The sequence below is a fragment of the Poecile atricapillus genome, chromosome 25, assembly GCF_030490865.1.
Source record: "Poecile atricapillus isolate bPoeAtr1 chromosome 25, bPoeAtr1.hap1, whole genome shotgun sequence".
In the NCBI taxonomy this organism is placed as follows: Eukaryota; Metazoa; Chordata; class Aves; order Passeriformes; family Paridae; genus Poecile; species Poecile atricapillus.
Genome location: NC_081273.1, coordinates 4,579,317 through 4,599,749, shown reverse-complemented (window position 1 = coordinate 4,599,749; position 20,433 = coordinate 4,579,317). Strand labels below are relative to the sequence as shown.

Sequence of the window (20,433 nt, the reverse complement as noted above, 5' to 3'; positions counted from 1 at the left end):
ATTCCCCTTGTGCCATTGCTGAGCTCCCCGGAGCAGAGCCTGGGCCCTGCAGGCAGTGACAGACAGAGGTGAGGTCCCTTCTCAGCCCCTGAACAGCCTCAGCTCCCTCGTCAGGGAGATGCTCCCTTCCCTTCGTCTTTGTCACCCTCCGCTGGCCCCGCTCCAGGATCTCGCTGTCCCTCCTGCGCTGAGGAGCCCAGAGCTGGACACAGCGCTCCCGATGCTCCTGCCAGGGCTGAGCAGCGGGGCAGGGTCCCCTCCCTGAGCCCATGGCACCGCTTTTCCCCCCCCTGACCCCATGGCACCGCTTTTCCCCTCGCATCCCGAGGAAACCCTCCCTGGGGACAGAAATGACGTCATCGGCGTCGCCGTCTCCACGGCAACGGGGGACGCGCCCCGCCACGTGATCGCGCGCGGTGTCACGTGATGTTTGCAGCTGCTTCCGGGTCGCTGCGGGACGCGGCCGCCGGGCCTGGGTGAGAGGGGCGGGGGACAGGGGAGGACAGGGGGGGACAGGGGAGGACAGGGGACAGCGGGGGCCGCTGGCACCGCCCGACACCGCCCGGGGACCCCTGACACCGCCCGGGCCCGGAGCGGCGCGCTGCGGGAGCGCGGAGGCCGCTGTCAGCCGGGGCCAGCCCGGGGCCGTGTGAGGGGATGGGGATGGGGACAGGCCCTGGGAGGGGATGGGGACAGGCCCTGGGAGGGGACAGGCCGTGTGTGGGACGCGGAGAGGCCTCGGGGGCTCAGGGCTGTCAGGGGGCAGCTGCGTGCTCGTCCTGCCCCGGGCCCAGCAGCACGGACAGGGAATAATTCCAGCAGGGAATAATTCCAGCAGGGAATAATTGCTGGTGCAGGGGGACAGGGTCAGGGGCGGGCCAAGGCATAACTGGGGTGTGTGCCTGTGCTCGCAGGGCTCCTCAGCACGGTGCTGTGGTGAGGGAACAAACAGCCCTGCAGGGCTTGATGATGGGGCCTTGACAGAGTTTCTCCTGCTTGGGTGGCTTGTCCTGGTGGCTCAGAGGGTCGGGCTCCCTGCCCTGCTACAATTCCTGATAAATCCTGCTGGGATTTCCCTGCCCATGGCAGGGAGAGGTGGAACTAGATCTTTAAAGTCCCCTTCCAACCCAAACCATTCTATGATTCGCTTCTCTGCCTCTCAAGATCATCTCAAAAATAATTTCCCTGAATCATGTCTCGGGAGAACAATGTTCCAGCTCCTTGCAGACGGATGTTTGTGCCGTTCATCCATTCCTTACGCTTTGTTTTCCGTGTGTGTAAACATGTCAGGATGTGTTTGGTGTGTGACTGTTCAGGATGTGTCCCGAAGTGGCACTGGAATTTCATTAGCATGTCATTAATGATGTCATTCTCCTGAAGAGTCTCTTCTTCTCCTGGAAGGCTCAGAGTACAGGGGATGGAAATGTTTTCCAGGCTGGTTTTAGTATCCTCTCTTCACTCATCAGCTGCAGCAGCACACTGGGTTTCCCTGGAATCAGTCTCAAGTCAGGGTCCTGCTCCTCTTTCCAGACACTTCCCAGTGCTACTCCAGCTTGGGAATCCCAGCACAGGAAGGATGTGGAGCTGTTGGGGAGGGTCCAGGAGAGGCACCAGGATGATCAGAGGGATGGAACAGCTCTGCTGGGAAGAAAGGCTGGGAGAGTTGGGATTGTTTACCTGGAGAGGAGAAGCTTTGGGGTGACCTCATTGTGACCTTCCAGTACTTGCAGGGAGACAGATGGAGAGGGACAATTTCCAAGGGCCTGGAGTGACAGGATGAGGGGGAATGGCTTCAAAGTGTCAGAGAGTGGCTTTATACTGGATATTGGGGAGCAATTCCTCCCTGTGAGGCTGGGCAGGCCCTGGCACAGGGTGTTCAGAGAAGCTGTGGCTGCCTCAGGATCCCTGGAAGTGTCTACAGCCAGGCTGGATGGGGCTTGGAGCCACCTGGGGGAGTGGAAGATGCTGGAACGAGGGATTGGAATGAGGATTGTTTTTAAGGTCCCTTCCAGCCCAAGCTATTCTGAGATTCTCTGTCCTTGTCACTGGGGCCACAGCCCTGCAGCAGAGCACTTAAATATAACAACAAAGGCTATTTGTTGACACCTCTCAAAGCCCAGGTGCCTCGTTTGCACTCGGTGCTGTCATTTAGAAAACCCAGAGTTATTTTGAGGCGTGAATTGTTCCTTGTGATTCCCTTGTCAGCAGGGACAGGCTCAGAAACGTGCACCTTGCAGGTCACCCTGTCCTGCCCTTGTGCTGACAGCATTCCCTTGAAACCTGTCATTCCCTCTGCACATCCTGCTGCTCCTTGCTCCCAGGCAATTGTAGGGATTCAGAGAGGCCAGATGATTACAGGGGATGAGAAATCCCATGGGAAGGGAGGTGGGGAAGGTGACTGCCCTCTCCATGACAGTTCTGTCATCTCACAGTGGCGCTGGTGTTCAAAGGTAGAGCTCGAGGAAGAAAATATTGGGGATTCAAAGCTCCCCAATAATTGGATGTAATGTCAGTAGTTTTTCTTCTCAGTTCTGGATTGCTCTCACATCATTGCTGAAAACACCATTTTTTGCCTCTAAGGTGAGTTTTTGCTGTGGAATTTCCAGCTGGTGTTTGTTCAGCAGGTGAAGAGGGATGGAGCTGATGGAAAAGCCATGTGAAGGACAGAAGGCTTTATGCACGTGGGAGTTCCAGAATTTCCAGACCAGGAGGTCTGAATGAGTGATTGGAAAGCCCTGTTTGTCTGTGGATGGTGCTGAGCTCCCAAACCACTCTGGAACAAGGCTTTTCAGCCTAAAGCCTTGGCTGTCAGTGCAAATTGTACCTGTGCTGTGTGGAATGGTTTAGCCTAAAACTAAATGCCTTGCTCCCATCAAACTCCACACTGAGCATTTATTTTTTGATTCTAGATAGTGACAGGAATCAGGTTTGAGCTATGAATCAACCAAGCTGTTGAAAGATGAAAATGGTGGGGTTTGGTGTTTTTTTTAAGTCTAATCCTGTAAGTCCCTATTTGTGACATTTAAACTTTATATATAATATAAAAATGATAACATGTTTCAGTCAATTGCTGCTTATTGTACTCAAATCCTTTTGGTTGGAGGTTTTAGGTAGCCTGGCCTTGAAGAAGTGAAGTGAACAAGTTAAACAAGTAATTCTCAGCAAAGGGAGCCTTAGTGAAATCATTTTTATTTAGAATTTTATCTCTAGATTTATATCCCTGCCTGTAACAAGTCTAAAGGGAAAGACACAGGCAGAAAATTCAATTTAAGATTATCCACATGGCTTGCAATGAATGTGTGGCCCCAGTCTGAGGTTTAAAAATGTAATTTTGCAGTAATTAATGGAAAAGCTGCCCTATGACTAATTGTAGAGTGTAGGAAACCTGCACTGGTTCCTGCACGTTCAGGATTGTGATGCTGTGTCCATGATGGGTAACAGAACCAGGAAACAATCTCTTCATTCATGAACAAACTCTGCTCCTGTGTTACAAACCCATGAAACGCTGAGTTCAGAGAGACAGAGAGGCTGAGTCTCACCTGGGCAGGGCATGGAGGGATCCAAACCACTCACAGCTGACTCTCAGTATCTCTCCAGGCAGCTCAGCAGCCTGTGATGAAGCAAGGCCTTCTTCCTGTGCTGTTCTGTGCCGTGCCCAGATATGAAGGGCACAGTTATTATCTCCCAGATACATTAGGCTGCTGCAGAATGGAGTTGGCAGAAGTTGCCTTTCAGCCTGGCCAGACGATGTTTGGTGACACAGCAGAAAGGGGAAGTTGGCAAACAGCTGTTGGAGCAATCTCCTGCTCACAAACAGCTGTTTGCTCCTTCCCCTGCTGGCTGCCCTGGAGATGTGTTTGAGAACAGCTGTGGATTTCTCACAGTGCTCCTGGGAGGGGCAGAAGTGACAAGTACAGAAGTTCCATTTTGCAGCCTGGAATTATCCTGGAAGAGCGTGTGGGGTAAGGAAGTCTTGAACTTGGCTTGTAGTGCTGGGTTTGTACAGCATAAAACCCTCTGGCTTGGGGTGCTTTTCAGGTAATATTTTACTTTAATTTTGAATTTGGAATAGGACCTGTTAGATGATCTGGAGCTCAGAAATAAAACCCGTGGCCTATCTCCTTGCTTTCCCTGTGTTCTCAAGCACCACTATTAGAAGTGATTATTGCTTGCTGACTGCTCATATGCTCTGTTTTTCTCTTCTTTAACCAGAAGTCCAAGAAGGGAGCATGGACCAGCCCAGTGGAAGGAGTTTCATGCAAGTTCTGTGTGAGAAATACAGCCCTGAGAACTTCCCCTACCGCCGTGGGCCTGGCATGGGGGTGCATGTTCCAGCAACTCCACAGGGCTCACCTATGAAAGGTAAATTTCTGGTCTTTCTGAGCATCTGGGAGGGTGCTGAGAGGAATCAACTGAAAGAGAAATCACCTTGAATTGCCCAAAAAAAGAACCATCACAATGTATTTTTTTACTGGAGAGTTGAGAGACTGGAATCTAACAAAGGTAGAAAGTGACTGAACGGGTTGCTGAAAAAAACCAAATTTCTCTACAGCATGACAGAATCAGAATTAGAGAATAGAATAGAATCATTTGGGTTGGAAGGGACCTTCAAGATCAGCAGGTGTGTGGAAGATGGACCTAAGACCCTGTGCAGTCTCTGTTTTGAGGGTTCAGCAGTCCTTGGAGCTTTTCTTCAGGACACTGATCCTGTTTTCTTATTGGCTGCAGCAACAGGTGTTTTGGAGAGGTGGCTTAAAAACACATAAAATACCTAAATTTGAGGTTGGTTCCCATGCCACCAGCTTGCTTTGATGCCTGCAGGGACAGGAGCTCAGTGTACACAGGAGGGGGCATATTTCAGGCAGAGTGATGAGTTGTTGAACCTCCAGCCAGGCTTTTGTGACAGCTGCCTCAGGTGAACTTGCAGTGTGCTTTGTCTTCTCAAGGCACCAAATGCTTTGTGACCTAGTGGAGAATTCCCCTCTCCTGTGCTCCTGACCTTGCTGCCTCGAGGGAATTTAGCCAGATGTGTGTCTGAAGCTCTGTGCTGCTCGTGGATGTCCTTGAGCCTCCCAAACTGCAGAATCTGTGTCACCATCTCCTCTGAACTAGATCCATGTGACACCCTTTAGTCTTCCCTCACGCTCTGATGTTGGCATTTAATTCTTGGTTTGTACAGATGGGTCTGAGATTCACATTGATCCCATCAGAGCTGCCCCTTCTTTGTGTCACACATCTTGCCCATCATGGTCTGTAGGAGTAATCCAAACATCCATCAGGTCAATTTGTGTCATAACCAGCCCCAAAGGGGAAAATAGCCATGGAAATCAGCTGGATAAAGTTTCCAATAACTGGGTTTGACAGAGGAGAAAAGAGAGCCTGAGTTCAGTTGAGGATAAAACGCTCTCAAAATGAACAAGAACAGAAAAATGGCCTGATGGAATGTTCAGTCAATGCCCTCTCTGCAGGGAAATTTACCTCTCCTGCTCACCTGAGCTGTTTGGGTGCTGAAAAGAGGCCATGTCATAAAACCTGACTGAGACATGACTTACAAATACTGCATTAGTAATTCCCAAAGTGCCACACTATCCTTTTTAAGAAACCAAACGCTTATGAGCCAGAAAACTTGGAAACCTAGATCACCCCAGGTAATTGTTTGCTCCTAGAGTCCCTTTCCAATCGTGCAGCTGTCAAGTGTTAAGGAGAAAAGGGGCCACCTATTTAGGAAAAAGCTTGTGGTTATATTTTAATGGATTTCAGTACTCCAGAGAGGTGGGAAAGTCATGTTGTACCTGAAAGAGTGTAAGACTGATGGCTTGCCTTGTCTCAGCGTGGATTTCTTGTGTGGAAATTGTTTCCTGTTACAAACCCCCAGCTTTTTGTCATGGTTTAGCCTTTGCACAGCAGGCTGTGATTGAGGTCCAAGTCCTTGGTTGTAGCTCTGAGTACATTTACCTGTCTGAGGAGGAGCTGGAGCAAAACCAAAGCAGAAATGGAAAGGCAGGGCAGAGACACGAGTTTTTGCATGAATGCTGAATGCTCTACACTGAACCTTGGGAGGGGAAAGCTTAGAAAGGAAATGTTTAAATACCTCCTAAGAAATGTTTAAATACCTCCTAAGAAATGTTTAAATATCTCCTGGCTGTTACTGGGCCCAAGTGGGCTCAGGGCAAGAGGATAAGGGAGTCTGACTGTGCAGCTCCCCTAGTCCTGTGTCCTATCTGCAGCAACAGCTGCCTGGGGAAGAGCAGAAGTTGTGGCAAGGGCTGATAGGAGACATGCCATAAATGACAAAGGAAGGCCTGAAATACACAGGAATACATGAAGGAACTGAAGAACACTGATAGGAGTGGTACTTCATGTTTACAACCAAGACTTCAGGACAGTGTCTGTTATAAAATCCATGTTTAACCTGAAATCGGTGTAAATTCTGACATTCCTGGTGGATTTCTCTTGCTGGCTGCAACATCCACGTTTGGGGCTGGGTTCTGTAACTCCAAGGCAGTGCTGAGCAGAGGCAGCTTCTGTTTTTCCCTGTGCCAGACCGCCTGAACCTGCCCAGTGTGCTGGTGCTCAACAGCTGTGGCATCACCTGTGCCGGGGATGAGAACGAGATCGCCGCCTTCTGCGCCCACGTCTTTGAGCTCGACCTCTCTGACAACAAACTGGAAGACTGGCACGAGGTAAAATGGTCATGGGTACCTTACTGGGGACCTTTCACAGCTATTACTGACTGCAAATGCATTGCTTTGATGAGAGTTCCATTTTTGTGGCTTCTTCCTCCTCTCTGAAAGTGATGTTTATTTACTTGGACAGCAACTGAGCAATACATGTGATAAAATTAATCCAGTGTGGCACTTCACTCCTGTACCTTGTGACTTACAGTCTTGGCCCGTGGGCGAAAAATCTGTATTTTTATTTTATTTCATCATGCAAAGCACTGGAACTGGCATTTCTGACACCAAGAAGTTAATGAGCAGTTTAGTTTTTGACAGAGTGGCAGTCAATTCCCAGCTTTGCCACTGTGATGGTGAGAAAGGTATTTATTCCCTCTCCACATTTGTTTCCTTATCTGCAGAAGAGATTTAATAATATTTACCACAAAGGGTATTTCTGCAGCTTCATTAATTAATACTAAATGCTGTCATAAAATCCTTTGAAGTACTTGGATGAAATAATGCTCAATAAATTCAATGTAACAGGAGTGAAACAATCTCAATCCATTCAAGTGTCATTAAGTTCCTCACTGGATTATGCTCTCCTTTTATATTAGTGTTTAGTGCTGGAAATGCAAGGGGAATAAACAGGATATCATGGGGTTTTGTGCCATCAGATTGTCATGGCTGTAAGCAGGGAGGGAATGCAGTGTTTGCAGTGTCCCTGCTCAGTGGGGCTGACCCCCTGTGTGGTCATACACTGATCACTCACAAGCTGCACATCTCACACCCTGCTCTGTGTTCAGTCTCTTCAGAGACTGCAACTGAAAGGCTTCTGTGTGTGCTGGCCCCTTCCTCTGAGACAGGATTAAGTTTTCACAGCCCATCCACACCAGATAAATATCTCCCCACCCCTAAAACCTGCCCGTGCTGGGGATTCCAGCCTGTTCCCATGCTTAGCTAATAACCTCATAGGCTAAACTGTGTAATTTAAGTCTCCTGTGCTGCAATTTCAGCCAATTTCTGCCTGCCCTGTTCTCAGCAGGCAGGAGGAGCATCATCACTGTTCCTTATACAACAGCTTTATACCCACTAAGAAGAACTTTAATGCTTTTTTTCCTTATTTTAATATTCTACTGAAAAAATACCCTTTTCCCAATCATCCATCATAAGCCAGTTTTTCCTAAATCCTGTGTTTTTGCTGGACTGATGTCATCCAGTTTGCCTACTGAATTCCTGAGGTGTAGCACCTAAACCATGACATCACCTGAGGGGAGGCATGAAGCGAGGCAGGCTCATTACCTCATGTTTGCCATACCTGAATTCAGGGGAATTCACCCTTTGCCAACAGCTGGGCCATTTATTGACCTCTGTGTGCCATGATCTGCCCATCTCTGCCCATCCCAAAGCTTTGTGGAGTTGAGCTCTCCAGCCAGGTGTTGTCTGACTCAGAATTGTTTTCTCCATTGATGTCCGCTGCTGTTGGAAGCTGCTCCCCACTCAGTTCCCCAGTCGAGGAGGGAATTAGGGATTGGCTGAGCTCTGTGGGGAGCAGAGGGAAGGTGGAAAAGTGCTCAGTGTTGGCTCCTGGAGGCAGGAGAAGTGTCCATGGCCCCCTGTGAGCGAGGGCTGGCTCCTGGAACATGCGGCTACTCAGCCTTGGGCTTGAGGTGGATTTTATGACCTCTCCCAAGGGACTGCCCTTCTCTTATCAAGCTGTTCCTAGAGTGTAATTAAATGAACTCTTGAGGAGAATGAGCAATTAACCAATCCATCTAGATCAGGAATGGCTGGATATGAATTACAGGTAGATATCCCTATGTTTTTCTCCATATCATTGCTTTGTGATGATTCCACAGGGCCCCTTTGAGGAGGTGGGATATTATTGCCAGAGGTCCGATTACTGCCTGATATACATTTCTTTCTTTCTTTCTTTCTTTCTATTTTTTTTTTTTTCTTCCCTCCCCACTTAGGTCAGTAAAATTGTGTCCAACGTCCCCCACTTGGAGTTTCTAAACCTGAGTTCCAACCCTCTCAGTTTGTCCGTTTTAGAGAGAAGTTGCGCTGGGTCTTTCGCTGGCGTCCGCAAACTTGTGCTCAACAACAGCAAAGCTTCCTGGGAAACAGTGCACACCATCCTGCAGGAATTACCAGAGTAAGCCTGAGAATCTGGGGATTTACTGCACTCAGGTCAAGGCTGGGTTATGGTGAGGGATGAGGGGGCTGTGAGGATGCAAACATCAGCACAGAGAAAGGGATGTTTTCCTTTGGGAGTTTGGGAACTCCAGATGAGTGCTTTACATTGTCCTAAAAACCAAATTTGGGTGGTGCTGCAAAGCCCAGGCCTTCTCCTCCTCCAAACCTAAATACCAGAGATGGATAATGTCCCCAAAAATGTAAGAGGCTCACACTTCCCTCTGAGTCACTGTGCAGTGAATGGTGCAGGGCATACCTGTTCAATGGGTGGTACCTCTGAGGGTCTGGCCACTTGTCAAGGAATATTTCATCCTGCTTTTCTCTGCTACGGTGTTGATTTCTGTGGTTTGGTCACAGGCCACCTTGGCATTCTGCTCCCATGGATGTCCTCAGTGGCTTTGTTTTGATGACAGATCCCTCTTTGTGTGGCTTTGTAAGCAGAGATGATGACAGCAGAATGTCCTGTGTGGCCAACCTACACTTCTCTGGGATTGTGAGAGTTCAGTTGTCTGAAAACTCAGTAGGACCTTTTCTTTCTTTAATAGGATCTGTTCTTTCTGTAATGGGAATCTTTGGCAGTGATGTGGGGAAAAAAATCATCATCAGGGTTGTATCGAAACCCCATTTTCAATTAAGCTGAGAGCACTGGGAGCTGGTCCAGTCGCCACTGGAGCTGGGTTGGTGGCTTGTTGGGCACAGATGTGGAAGACAACCCCAACCAATCTGTCACACAATACTGGGAGAGACTCAGGGAACACTTAAAAGGTTTTTTTAATCTCTGAAGATATAGTTGGGAGCAGAGATGTAGTCGAAACACTCTATGTGGAGGGCTCAAAGGCTTTCTCTACACCAAGGTTCTCAGAGCTGTTACAGAAAGTTGTGTTAAAATCACATAAAATTAACGACATGATCCTTTCTGCCCTGTGCAGCTTGGAGGAGCTCTTCCTGTGCCTTAACGACTACGAAACAGTGTCTTGTTCTCCAGTTTGCTGTCAGTCTCTCAAGCTACTCCACATAACTGACAATAATCTTCAAGACTGGACTGAAATTCGAAAGTTGGGAATTATGTTTCCATCACTGGACACACTTATCCTGGCTAACAACAACCTCACGACCATTGAAGAGTCAGAAGATTCCCTGGCAAGGCTCTTCCCCAACCTAAGATCCATCAATTTGCACAAGTCAGGTGAGAGCCTGGGAGCTGGGGTGGGTTTTCTTGGTTGATCAGAGTCTCTCCTCTTGTATAGATGACAAGCAATGAACTTGCCCATCTGTGGGATTTTCCTGCTGCTTTGGGTAATTAGTCATTATCAAAAGATGAGTCAGAGCAGCGTGGACCAGTTAATCAAAATGAGCTAGAAAGGATTTTATGTTGGTAGTTTCCCTCTGTTTCCCACTCCTGCCTCAGGTACTCCTGGCTGAGGAAGGATAAATAAATGTCTGGCAGTGGAGGGGATGAAAGAATCCCATTTTCCCTTTATTCCCTGTTTTAGCTTGGGTAAAATGAGGGCATGTGCAGGTATGCAGTGTGGATCAAGCATCCCTCAGCAGAAGCTGTCTGTCATCTGTGCTCAGTCATTACAGCCTCACAAGTGGTGCTGGAAGCTGCTTTTAGACTCCAGCCCCAGAGAATTTTCAGCCAACGCTCCAGAAAGAGAATGAGCAGTTGGAATATTGGGAAGAGCACCCTGTGCTGGGAGAGAAGGAGCTGCAGGGCAGCTCGTGGGGGCTGTGACGTGTTTGTGTATGACACATACACCAGAAATTCATTTGCAGGATTGCTTCATGCACCAGCAGCTTTTGTTCTTTACAGCTTTATATGCTGTGCAAGCGCTGCTGAAGTGTCAGGCAGGTGGAAGGGACTTTATTAACATGCCCTACAATGTAAGCATCAAGGAATCCCTGTAATAAAAGCTTAACTAGAGGAGGAAAAGCCTGTTAAGCTGCATTTGAAAGCACTGTCTCACCAAGGAACAAGTGCTCCTCTGGTAAGTAGTTTTGCAGTTTTGATGCCAGGTGCTTAAGAACTCTGGGCTCGGTGTTGCATTTTGATGTTTTGGGAGCTGAAAGTCAAACAGGAATCCCAAGGAGCTTGTTAAAAACTTTTTGGGGGTTTTAGAGAAAGCTGCTGCACTCTGAAGTTGTGGAAGGCGAAGGCTCCAAGATGAGTTGTGTTGATCTCACCACACAATCACGGCTCTGCTCTGCTCAATCCTCAGCTTTGTTTTATTTTGCCCTCCCCACTTGCTTTGTTATCCCAAATGTCAGGTCTTGAGGGGGGCTGAAAATGAGTTAAGACCTTTTTCATTAAATGGCTGGATGGCTTTTGGGACTGTTTCACCATTGGGTTGTGAGCAGAAATGGGACCCAAGGTGGTTGTGTATGTGAGGTAAAGCCATTTGGTGGCTGTTTAGTGATGCCTGGGATGAAAGAAGTGCTGGTGACTTTAACACTCTGAAGGCAGCATCCTTTTATAGACACAACATCACTGATGCTGGTCAGTCCCCAGCAGTGAGGCCAAAGGCTGAGTGGTCCATAAAAAAGCCATGGAGAGCATCCTTCTAGACTTGGAAATAGCACAAGAGAATTTCAGCTCCTCTGTCTTGTAAGCAAATGTTGATTTTTTTTTTAGCAGCACATTGTGAGCAAAAAGCCAACTTCTCAAAGGAACAGCAGTGACACTCTCCTGTCACATATGTTCTTTGGCTGTGTCTGATTATTGTGGATCCATGATGTGTTTTCTGTGTTTGTTAACACAGATCTTTCCTCCTGAGCAGGTCTGCATTGCTGGGAAGACATTGACAAGTTAAATTCTTTCCCCAAGCTTGAGGAAGTGAAATTGCTGGGAATTCCTCTGCTGCAGTCTTACACCACCGAGGAACGCAGGAAGCTGCTAATAGCCAGGTCTGTTGGTTTGTTCTGTTCAGCAGAAACATGACAAGGCAAGGAAGGGGTGGGAGCAGCTCATCAGAGGAAGAGGCTGGCAGGAGATGAAATTCTGTGTGAATGCAGAAAGATTGGAGCTTGATTTGTTGGGTGGGAGCAGCTCATCAGAGGAAGAGGTTGGTAGGAGATGAAGTTCTGTGTGAATGCAGAAAGATTTGAGCTTGATTTGTGGAAAAGTCAGAGAAGTGAAAATGTTAAATCTGACTGCTCTGCTTCTCAGAGGATTTTGTGAGTCTCCTACAGATCTGTGCACGTGTGGTGCATATCTGTGGTAAAATTCAAGTGCTTAATTTTGAGTGTTCTTGAGAAATTACATGGAACTTCCTCACTCTCTCAAAGGGATCGAGGCCTGAGCTTCCTGGCAGGAATTCTCATGGTGTTAAAGCTGAGGCACTTTTGAGGTGACTGCCTTGTTGGTGAGCCTTTCTGGGCTCCCCTCCTGGCTGACTGTGGCTCTTGGTGTGTGCCTGCAGGTTGCCATCCATCACCAAGCTCAACGGCAGCATCGTGGCCGACGGGGAGCGGGAGGACTCGGAGCGGTTCTTCATCCGCTATTACATGGAGTTCCCTGAGGAGGAGGTCCCTTTCAGGTAGGAATTCTCTGCCCTGCAGTGGAGAGCAAGGACAGAAGGGTGGTGACTGGCCAGGTGATGGGAAATATGTGCCTGCTGTTCCATGAAAAAGACATCGCTCACCTTCCTCTGGCCTTGGCTCCTTCAGTCTGTGCTGAAATTGTCATATTGTCTTTGCCTGATGATTTGTTGGGTCACTCCTGAATCAGGTTTGGTCTTAAAAGTGTCAAGTGCCATTAAACAACAGGACTGTTGAGTTCATGACCTTCATTGTTCCCTGGCCTGTCCCACGGCTCCCTTCATAATCCACCTGTGTTTGGGAGTGCCCAAAGCCAGGACACATCGTGCTCTCCAGTGCCAGGCCAGGTCATCTGTTCCTGTGGACCATCTGGTGTGTGGAATGTGGCTGGCAGTGGAAAGCTCTGCCCTCTCTTTTGGGCCTGCAAATCACAAGTCTGATGGGTTTTCTTTGCCAAAAAAGTACATCCAATGATCCTTTCATCTTGGTAAACTAATGAACTTGGACAGATGCTGTTCAGTCTGTATCTTTTTTGTGCCAGCATCCACTGACTGCTTCTAATGGGCTGAGTAGGGATCATGGAGCATCAGGCCACTGCCTTTACCTTTCCTCTGCCTGAAACCCTCATGTGCTTTTGGACAGCAAAGCTTTATTATCCTTTTTTTACAGAAAAGGGGTGGGACAGGAGTGTGTGTGACTCTGAGGGCACAGACAGAGGTGGGGACACACTGAAGGTCACAGGTATGGCTTGGCATGGATGACAGAGGTGCAAATGGAATCTGCTCAGTGTTCTCCTCTGCTTAACTCTCAGCTAAAATGCCTCTTGTAATTCTAAAGCCCTGGATATGTGACTTGCCAATCCGGGAAGGGGGTGGGAAGGCTGGAAGGGGGAATGAGGGCATGGCATTTTGTGTGAATATTAATAGGGTCAGTGATTATAATATTTGTTAAAAGCATGCTGGGGTCAGTTCAGAGGCAGAGGGCACTCATGCAGTCAGGGAGACAAGACAGCTGGTCCCTTCTCTGAGGACAAGTCCTGACTTGTAATTTTAGAGGGCCTCAAAGCGTAAAAAATGAAGGAAATATTGGAAGGGATAACAGCAGAGACAGAGAATGCAGGAGAGAGGAAGGGGAAAAGGAAGATTGGTAGTGTGAGCTCATGGTCCTGCTCCCAAAAGGGATTAATTTCCATAACGTTTCATATTTCTTGTGTTTGGTGGTGACAGAATGTCAGTGATCCATATATTGCTGGGAAGGACACAGTGGGGTACAGCTTTAGGCACTCATGGTGCCTAGGACATGGGTTTTGGGAACAGGCTGTGTGTTACACATCACCACACACCACTGGGATTGGTTTGCAGGTGGGATCTCATGTAAAAGATTACTGGCATCTCACCCATCCAAGAAAACCATGCTAATTTTGACCAGCATGCCAGCTTTATGCTAGGAAAATTACCTCCCCCTCTGGTTTCTTAGCCTTTAAACACTGCTACTGCCTTTTTCATGGTCAGTGGCTTCTTTGTCCAAATCCCTTCATCTGTGCAGCGTTTCCAAGAGACTTCTGCAGCTGCCAGAGAGGGTTGTTCTGTCCTGGAGGGGTTGGGTGCTACTGCAGACTATTTTCTAGTGAGGCTGCAGATGGCTGAGAGTGTCCCCAGTGTTGGGTTTCAGTTCTGGACCCACAGTCAGCAGCCCTTGTCCAAAGGGAGACCTGGCATTCCTTGCAGAGGGATTTTGTGTCTGTTTGTTGCTAAAGCTTCCCCTTCCTCGCTCCCAAATCTGGTGTGGTGGCTCCAGAAGTGGTTTGTAATTAGAAACTAATCAGGACACACATGTTGTGGCTGGGGTCTGACATCTGCATTGCAGTGCTGCCTCGAGCAGAGGGAGAACAACTTGAGCACGGAAAACTTGCCAGTGGGAGCAGCCCCCCTCCAGACTGGCAAGGTGCAGGCTGTGATAAGCTCTGTCAGCAGAACCCCCCTGCTTGCTGCATTGCTGTCTGCAGCTGGAAGGGATCAGGCGGGCAGGGAAATGGAAGGAACGATTTATCTCTGTGGATGTCGTGGTTCTAGGGAGCGCCGGGTGCACAATCCAATATTGGCTGTCTTGTGGAGTGACGTCCTCGTGTCTGGGGGGTTTTAATGAGCCCTCTGCTTGTCTGCTCCACTGTTTATCTGCAGAGTATCACAGACACTTTCAGCCAGGCTCAGGTCTTCAGCAGCCTCAGCATCTGCCAGGCTGCAAGGGGTGATTAGAAAAGTCTCCAGGGTGCCTATTATTGGGGTCCAAAACATGCATGTACCAGTCTGCCTTGGTCCTGATTGATTTGAGGGCAGCCAGTCACACACTCCCCACTTTCTTTGCAGCTCACATACAGAGGAGTAGGCTGCAAAGCTCATTCTGCCCTTCCTCAGCACAAGAAAATTTCAGAGAGCATTGCTTGACCCACCACATATTTACAGCACATATTTGGATAGTCGTGGCTCTCTCATGGTGGCTCTGTCTCTCAGCTTGGCTGAAATTTGTCCCCCTCTTTATCCTCTTCCCACCATCAGCCCAGTTCACTCTTAGTGAATGAATCATGACAGTACTTGTGGCTGGCCCAGAAGTTGCTGCTGGTCTGCAGCAGCAGAGATGCTGAGAATTAAGGGGATGTCCCAAAGGGGCGCTGAGGGTTTGGAGCAGCAAGAGGGGGTTCCTCTCTCCCTCTTTCCCATCGGATGTTGCTGCTGGCAAATCCTTCCAGAGAAAGAGAACCCTCCTCACTGCTGACACGGTGGCTGGCAGTTCCTCTGCCTGCAGGTGGGTTAAACGTAGGGAGTGTTGTTTTCTCTCAGCACTAATGGCTTTCCCAGATGAACGGGGCTGCTCCTGCCACCCCGGTGGCCATGAGAGCAGGGCACCATCCTGCCTTTGGACGCTCTGGTTGTGTCCGTGGGACTGGGGAAATCCTAGTGCCTTGTGGCCCTTAGCTCAGTGCCCAGCACACAGAGGGGCTGCTGTTCTCCAGGAACATTCCTGCCTCCAGCAGCACTCCCTGGGGTCACCCAGCCTGCCAGATCCCATCTCTGCTGCGGGGGCTGTGACACCGCGCCCATCGCATTCAGCTCCGCCTGGGATCGGGAGCACAAAGCGCTTTCTGTGCAGGGGCTCTGAAACGTTACCTGTCCTCGGCAGCTCTCAGCCTTTGTCATCCCAGTCCCATTGTGTTTTGTGCTGCCATTCCTCCTCTTTCCCAGCCAGGCAGGGAGATCCAGCCTGGCCCAATGGGAGCGATACCAGGGGGGCGGGGGTGACACAGACTTTCCATTGCAGGGACCTTGGGAAGAGAACTTGGCTGCAAGGACACGGTGACAGTGGAGTGTGTGCCTCTGCTAGTAAAATTCCCATCTTGTTTTAGAGCAGGTGTGAGGGATCAGCTGGCAAGAAGTGCCCTGTTATCAGCTCTCAAACTGTGCAGCAGCTCACCTTGTTTCAGTGATCTTGATGATCCTGTGCTCAGTGGAGTGTAACATTTGGGACCTAGGTGGCCTTTTGGAATACAGCAGGAATGTCTGATGATCAGTTAAGTCATGAGGCCACAGATACTGGGAATCTAAACTGAGGGTTGTGTCCTTTTTGTGAGCACTGGCTTGGTTCTGGCACTCTTCAGTGAAGTGTTTTCCCTGGAGCAGGAGGCGCAGAGTTGTGAGCACAGCATCCTCTCTTTCTTCCAAATCCCACTGCAGCCACGGCTGGGATTTCTGAAACTGTAGGAGCCCAAACTGTGCTGCTCAGTTTTGTCAGGAAGCTGTTTAGAGACCAGCCAGCTCCAACATCTCAGGCTGGTGGTAACTTCACCTTCCTCAGCGAGATAATTCTCCCTAGTGGGACACTGAGCTCATGTCGGTGCCACGGTACAGCCTGGGAACTGTGGGACAAAGTGAGTGGAGTTCTTGGGCTTTCTGGGGCTTCAGGCCATCAGCTGGAATCAGGGTCAATGTTGTGTCATGTGGGGATCACTCAGACCTGGGAATTGTGCATTGTGGCTGCACCATAAGCCTGGACTTGTTGAATTTTCCAGGTATCATGAGCTGGTCACCAAGTACGGGAAGCTGGAGCCCTTGGCAGTGGTGGATCTGCGGCCTCAGAGCAGCGCCAAGGTGGAGGTTCACTTCCAGGACAAGGTGGAGGAGATGTCCATCCGCCTCGACCAGACTGTGGCAGAGCTGAAGAAGCACTTAAAAACTGTGGTGCAGCTGTCAACAAGCAACATGCTGCTCTTCTACTTGGACCAGGAAGCTCCTTTTGGTCCCGAGGAGATGAAATACAGCTCGCGGGCGCTGCATTCCTACGGCATCCGGGATGGGGATAAAATTTATGTGGAGCCCAGAATGAAATAGCCTTTCTGCCCACACCCACACGCCCCCACACACCCACACACATGCATTGAGGAGTTTTTTGCAAGGTTTTTGTTTCGGTTGGTTGGTTGAGGTTTGGTTGTGTTTCTGTAGCAGGTAATTTCTTAGCCCGGAGGAAGTGCCCTGATCTGAGAACCATGCCCACCATCCACTGCAGGTGACCTTGAGGTGACAATTGACTTTAGGATGTGTGTTTCAGTGTGGGCAATACCTTGATGTTTCCTTTGATGCTCCGGTATACTCGTGATTTGGCGTGAATGGTCACTTGTTCAAGCTAAACAATGCCAGGGTCCATAAGGGAGGAGACAGCTCGGTGCAGAATTTGACCTGTTGTTTTCTTTTCCGAAATTTTTTGGTGTTTTGCTCCACCAGAGCTCCCTTTGGCCTAGCTTTCCAACTGTGGCTCGAGCTTGCTGTAGTATTTTCTTGCAGCTTGGTGCTGTCTCAACCTTTTGTTGTGCTCGAGTTCACAGGAAAGATCTCCATCAGTATTTTGCTTGATTCAGAGCTCAGGTACTTTAGTGCATCCACTTCACTCCACTGGTTTGCTTTCTGTGAGTGCACAAAATGGGGGAAAGAAAAAGAACTTCCCAGAAAGAAACTTTTCTTTTCAAAGTGCACGCTCTATATCCACCTGATTTTTGGGGGAAAAAAAGAGGTTTGGGCTGCTGTACCCATCTCACATGGTGCCTGCAGCCTGTGGGGATAAAGGGTGTGTTGGAAAGCGAATTTTGGGAGGTGGTGGATGAGCGCTGCGTTGGAAGGGCTTTTAGAGCAACAGGCCAACAAGGGGTTAAAGAGCAGCTTCCCCCGTTGGCCATTGCCCATCCTGATGCTGAAGAGATCCTCCTTGCACTTCACCTTGTGCCAGTGGGTGCTGCAAGTGGAATGGCTAAAATTCCTCTCCTGGGAGAGAGGAAGAGTCAAGTTGAAGTTTGTGTTTGTTGCTGTTGCACCAGTTCAAACCTAGCACTTTCCCCGGGGCCCCTGGCCGGGGTCCCTGCCTAGGGTCCGAACTCGGAGGATGTGTTGGCTGGGATCAGCCTCTGGAAGTGGAGGAACAGAGCAGCTGGACTCACGCTGGGTGTTCAGCAGGTTTCACTCTCTCTCTCTCTTGGCTTCCCCCTCGTAGGCATCGCGTGCTGCTGCTTCACGTAGTCCCCGTTTTCTACTGCAGAGCAGATTCCCCTGCCTGGGCAGTGAAATCCTCCTTCCTTCCTTCCTTTCTCTCTTGTTTCGCTTTCCTGTGTCTTCCCTGCTCCAAGTTCAAGACTTTCCCAATTTCCTGGTTCCAAGCAGCTGCAGAGCAGTTTTTGGAGCTGTGCAGCGAGGGCTCTAGTTACACATGAACTCCTGACCTTCATTTTGAAACGCTCCCTTTATCCCCACGTGCACTTTCTGTCCCAGGATGCTTTTGCCCACATCACCGAGCTCCTTTGGTATTCTTGGAGTTGTGTATTTTCTCTTCACGTTTTACCTGGATTGTGGGGTGGGATCAGTGGGGAGGGGATGAAGTATTATTATCTCATAGTCTTCAGGTTTAGGATTTGGGGATTGTTCAGAGGGGATTAGTTCCTTATCCAAAGCGAGGGTTAAAATGGGAGGATTTAAAACAAGTTACTAATTTGTGCCTCATCCCCCTGCCAAAAATAGCAATTTCTTGGCCCCATTGAGATGAGCAATAGGGAAGGGAGTGAATTTTCCATAGGTAGCATAGATTTTCCTCAGATCCATGGTACCTGTAAACTAAACAGCAGGGAGATAGTGGCAGTATAGCATAAAATGATGCTTTTATAAGCTAGAGCTTTACTGAAGATGTATTTTCCATTTGGGCAGCAAAAATAATTTGCTGCCTGATAGCAGAACCCTTAAGCCAACACTTCTGTATGATATATACATACCTACCAATAGGAAAAGTTGTGGTTAATAAGATATTTTGTTATAAAGCAAAGTTTTATGAAGATATGGTTGTTTAATATTAGAAGCCTATTTCAGCCCTTGACCTCCAGTGTAAGTAGGTTATCCCTGAGTGGCTGCAGAGTCCGAGGCAAGTGACCTATGGGGATGCAAAAGATTCTCTGACCTAATTCTCCAGAGCAGTAATTGCCTCTGTGGGTATATTTATGGCATTGTACCTGCTATTAATGAGATGTTGTAACTCTTGACCAACTTCCTCAGCACAATTAAGTGTCTGGGTTTCAGAGAAGGGAATAAACAAAGGCCGTTAAAGGCTGGAATGGGATGATAAAGAAGAGCCAAGTATGTGCTTTTAGGTTTGTTTGCCCACTAAAAATTGGTCTGTCCGTGGAGGGATCGGTGCTGTCACCAGCTCAGAGCTGGCAGTAAATCCTGATTTTATTTGTGACAGACCTGGTGGGAACTGGAAGATGGGAAAAGAGAACACAGAAGGTTAACTGGTGCTGGGGATTTGGTGCTGACACCCAAACCTGCTCCCCTGGTCTGTTCAGGTATGAAGTCACCACCCTGCCACTTCTCCAGGGGAAGGGTTTTCTCAAGGCATTCACCTTGTGTGCAGATAGTGGAGCACTCACGGGGTAGAAACCAGAAACCTTGGTTGGCTTCCCACAGAGAAGAACTCACCCCCAAAACCCAGAGAGAGTTTATGTGTGCAGATGATCAGCTGTGGGACCAAATGGCACTCAAGGATGTGGCAAAATACCCCAAATCAGCCTTGTGGGGAAGGGTCTTGTGTGTGTGCCACCCAACAGGGGACCTGTCACGTCTTGGTGAGAGAGGAGAAGGTTCTGGCTGGGAGAGGAGGTTTGGGTGCTGAGTGAGGCTGCAGCTGTGGTTTGATTTAAACCTCTGCCATGCCAGGAGGGGCCATATCCAGGTCTTGCCAGCTTCAGCTAAAGGTCTGTGACATCCCCTTGAGAAAACAAAATAGATTTGCAAGCTTCCCTGGCTTGTGTGTCCTTCTATCTGAGGGCTGCTTTTGTCGAGAGCTGTTGTGTTGTTCCTGCCAGTTAATGCATAAAAATCTGCCAAGGGCAGCCTGTGCAGCAGGCACAGCCCCTGCTCCACGAGGACTGGGGTGACAGCTCCACACCAAAGTGTCCCACAGCTCTGTGTGCCGGGTTTGCCGCTGTGCTGTTGTGGTTTTGGGTACGTTCCTGTTGAATATCCGTGTTTTTGGCCAGATGTTCCGGGTGGATCTCCTGATGGTGTTATGAGTTATCAATATGCACGGGGTGCTGGCTGTGCTCTGCTCCCTGGCTGGGATTTGTCACCTCGTTTTTTGGGAGCTGCTGGCAGCTGTGAGCTGTGGTGGTTTGGGGGAAGTGCTGCTGGGGACAGGCTCTCCCTGTGCCCTCTGCTCCTCGGGTCTGGAACCCGACAGAGGCGCCGCAGCGGCTCTGCCTCCTCGCCTGTCAGTGAGATTCTGTTGATTCCGTCCATGTGCAAGATTTGAGAATGCAGACGAGGTGCTTAAAGCAACCCAGAGGCTAAAATGTGTATTCCTGTGCCTCCCTCCTTTGGATGTGGCACTTTTGTAGGCAGCAGAAAGACGCCTTCCCCAGAGCAACGTTAGAGGCGCTTCAGCCATCTCGGGCCTTTGCCTCTGTGATTGCTTTTCTGCAGTTCCTGGAAACTTTGAATATAATTTAAACACGAAGATCTAT

General features: G+C 49.1%; 1 protein-coding gene across 5 annotated transcripts; it reads left to right on the top strand.

The window, feature by feature from the left end:
* Positions 1 to 392: 392 nt before the first annotated feature.
* On the top strand, positions 393 to 20,430 carry TBCEL (tubulin folding cofactor E like). Of its 5 annotated transcripts, XM_058857177.1 has the most exons (9): positions 436 to 476; positions 2,530 to 2,580; positions 4,213 to 4,362; positions 6,544 to 6,683; positions 8,630 to 8,811; positions 9,782 to 10,038; positions 11,630 to 11,756; positions 12,272 to 12,388; positions 16,453 to 20,430. In XM_058857177.1, the coding sequence occupies exons 3-9, from the start codon at positions 4,230 to 4,232 to the stop codon at positions 16,769 to 16,771; spliced, it is 1,275 nt and encodes a 424-aa protein (XP_058713160.1). In that variant the 5' UTR covers positions 436 to 476; positions 2,530 to 2,580; positions 4,213 to 4,229; the 3' UTR covers positions 16,772 to 20,430. The 5 variants fall into 5 exon arrangements, with proteins under 5 accessions (XP_058713161.1, XP_058713162.1, XP_058713160.1 ...); XM_058857178.1 differs by lacking the exon at positions 2,530 to 2,580 and having other exon boundaries at positions 393 to 476; XM_058857179.1 differs by lacking the exon at positions 2,530 to 2,580 and having other exon boundaries at positions 425 to 476; positions 4,216 to 4,362.
* Positions 20,431 to 20,433: the final 3 nt, after the last annotated feature.

What these genes read in the sequence shown, in the direction of transcription:
- TBCEL (XM_058857178.1), top strand. Translation starts at nt 4,230, where the DNA reads ATGGACCAGCCCAGTGGAAGGAGTTTCATGCAAGTTCTGTGTGAGAAA. An exon ending in AGGAAGCTGCTAATAGCCAG is followed by an intron (nt 11,757 to 12,271) that starts GTCTGTTGGTTT and finishes GTGTGCCTGCAG; the next exon opens with GTTGCCATCCATCACCAAGC. An exon ending in GAGGAGGAGGTCCCTTTCAG is followed by an intron (nt 12,389 to 16,452) that starts GTAGGAATTCTC and finishes TGAATTTTCCAG; the next exon opens with GTATCATGAGCTGGTCACCA.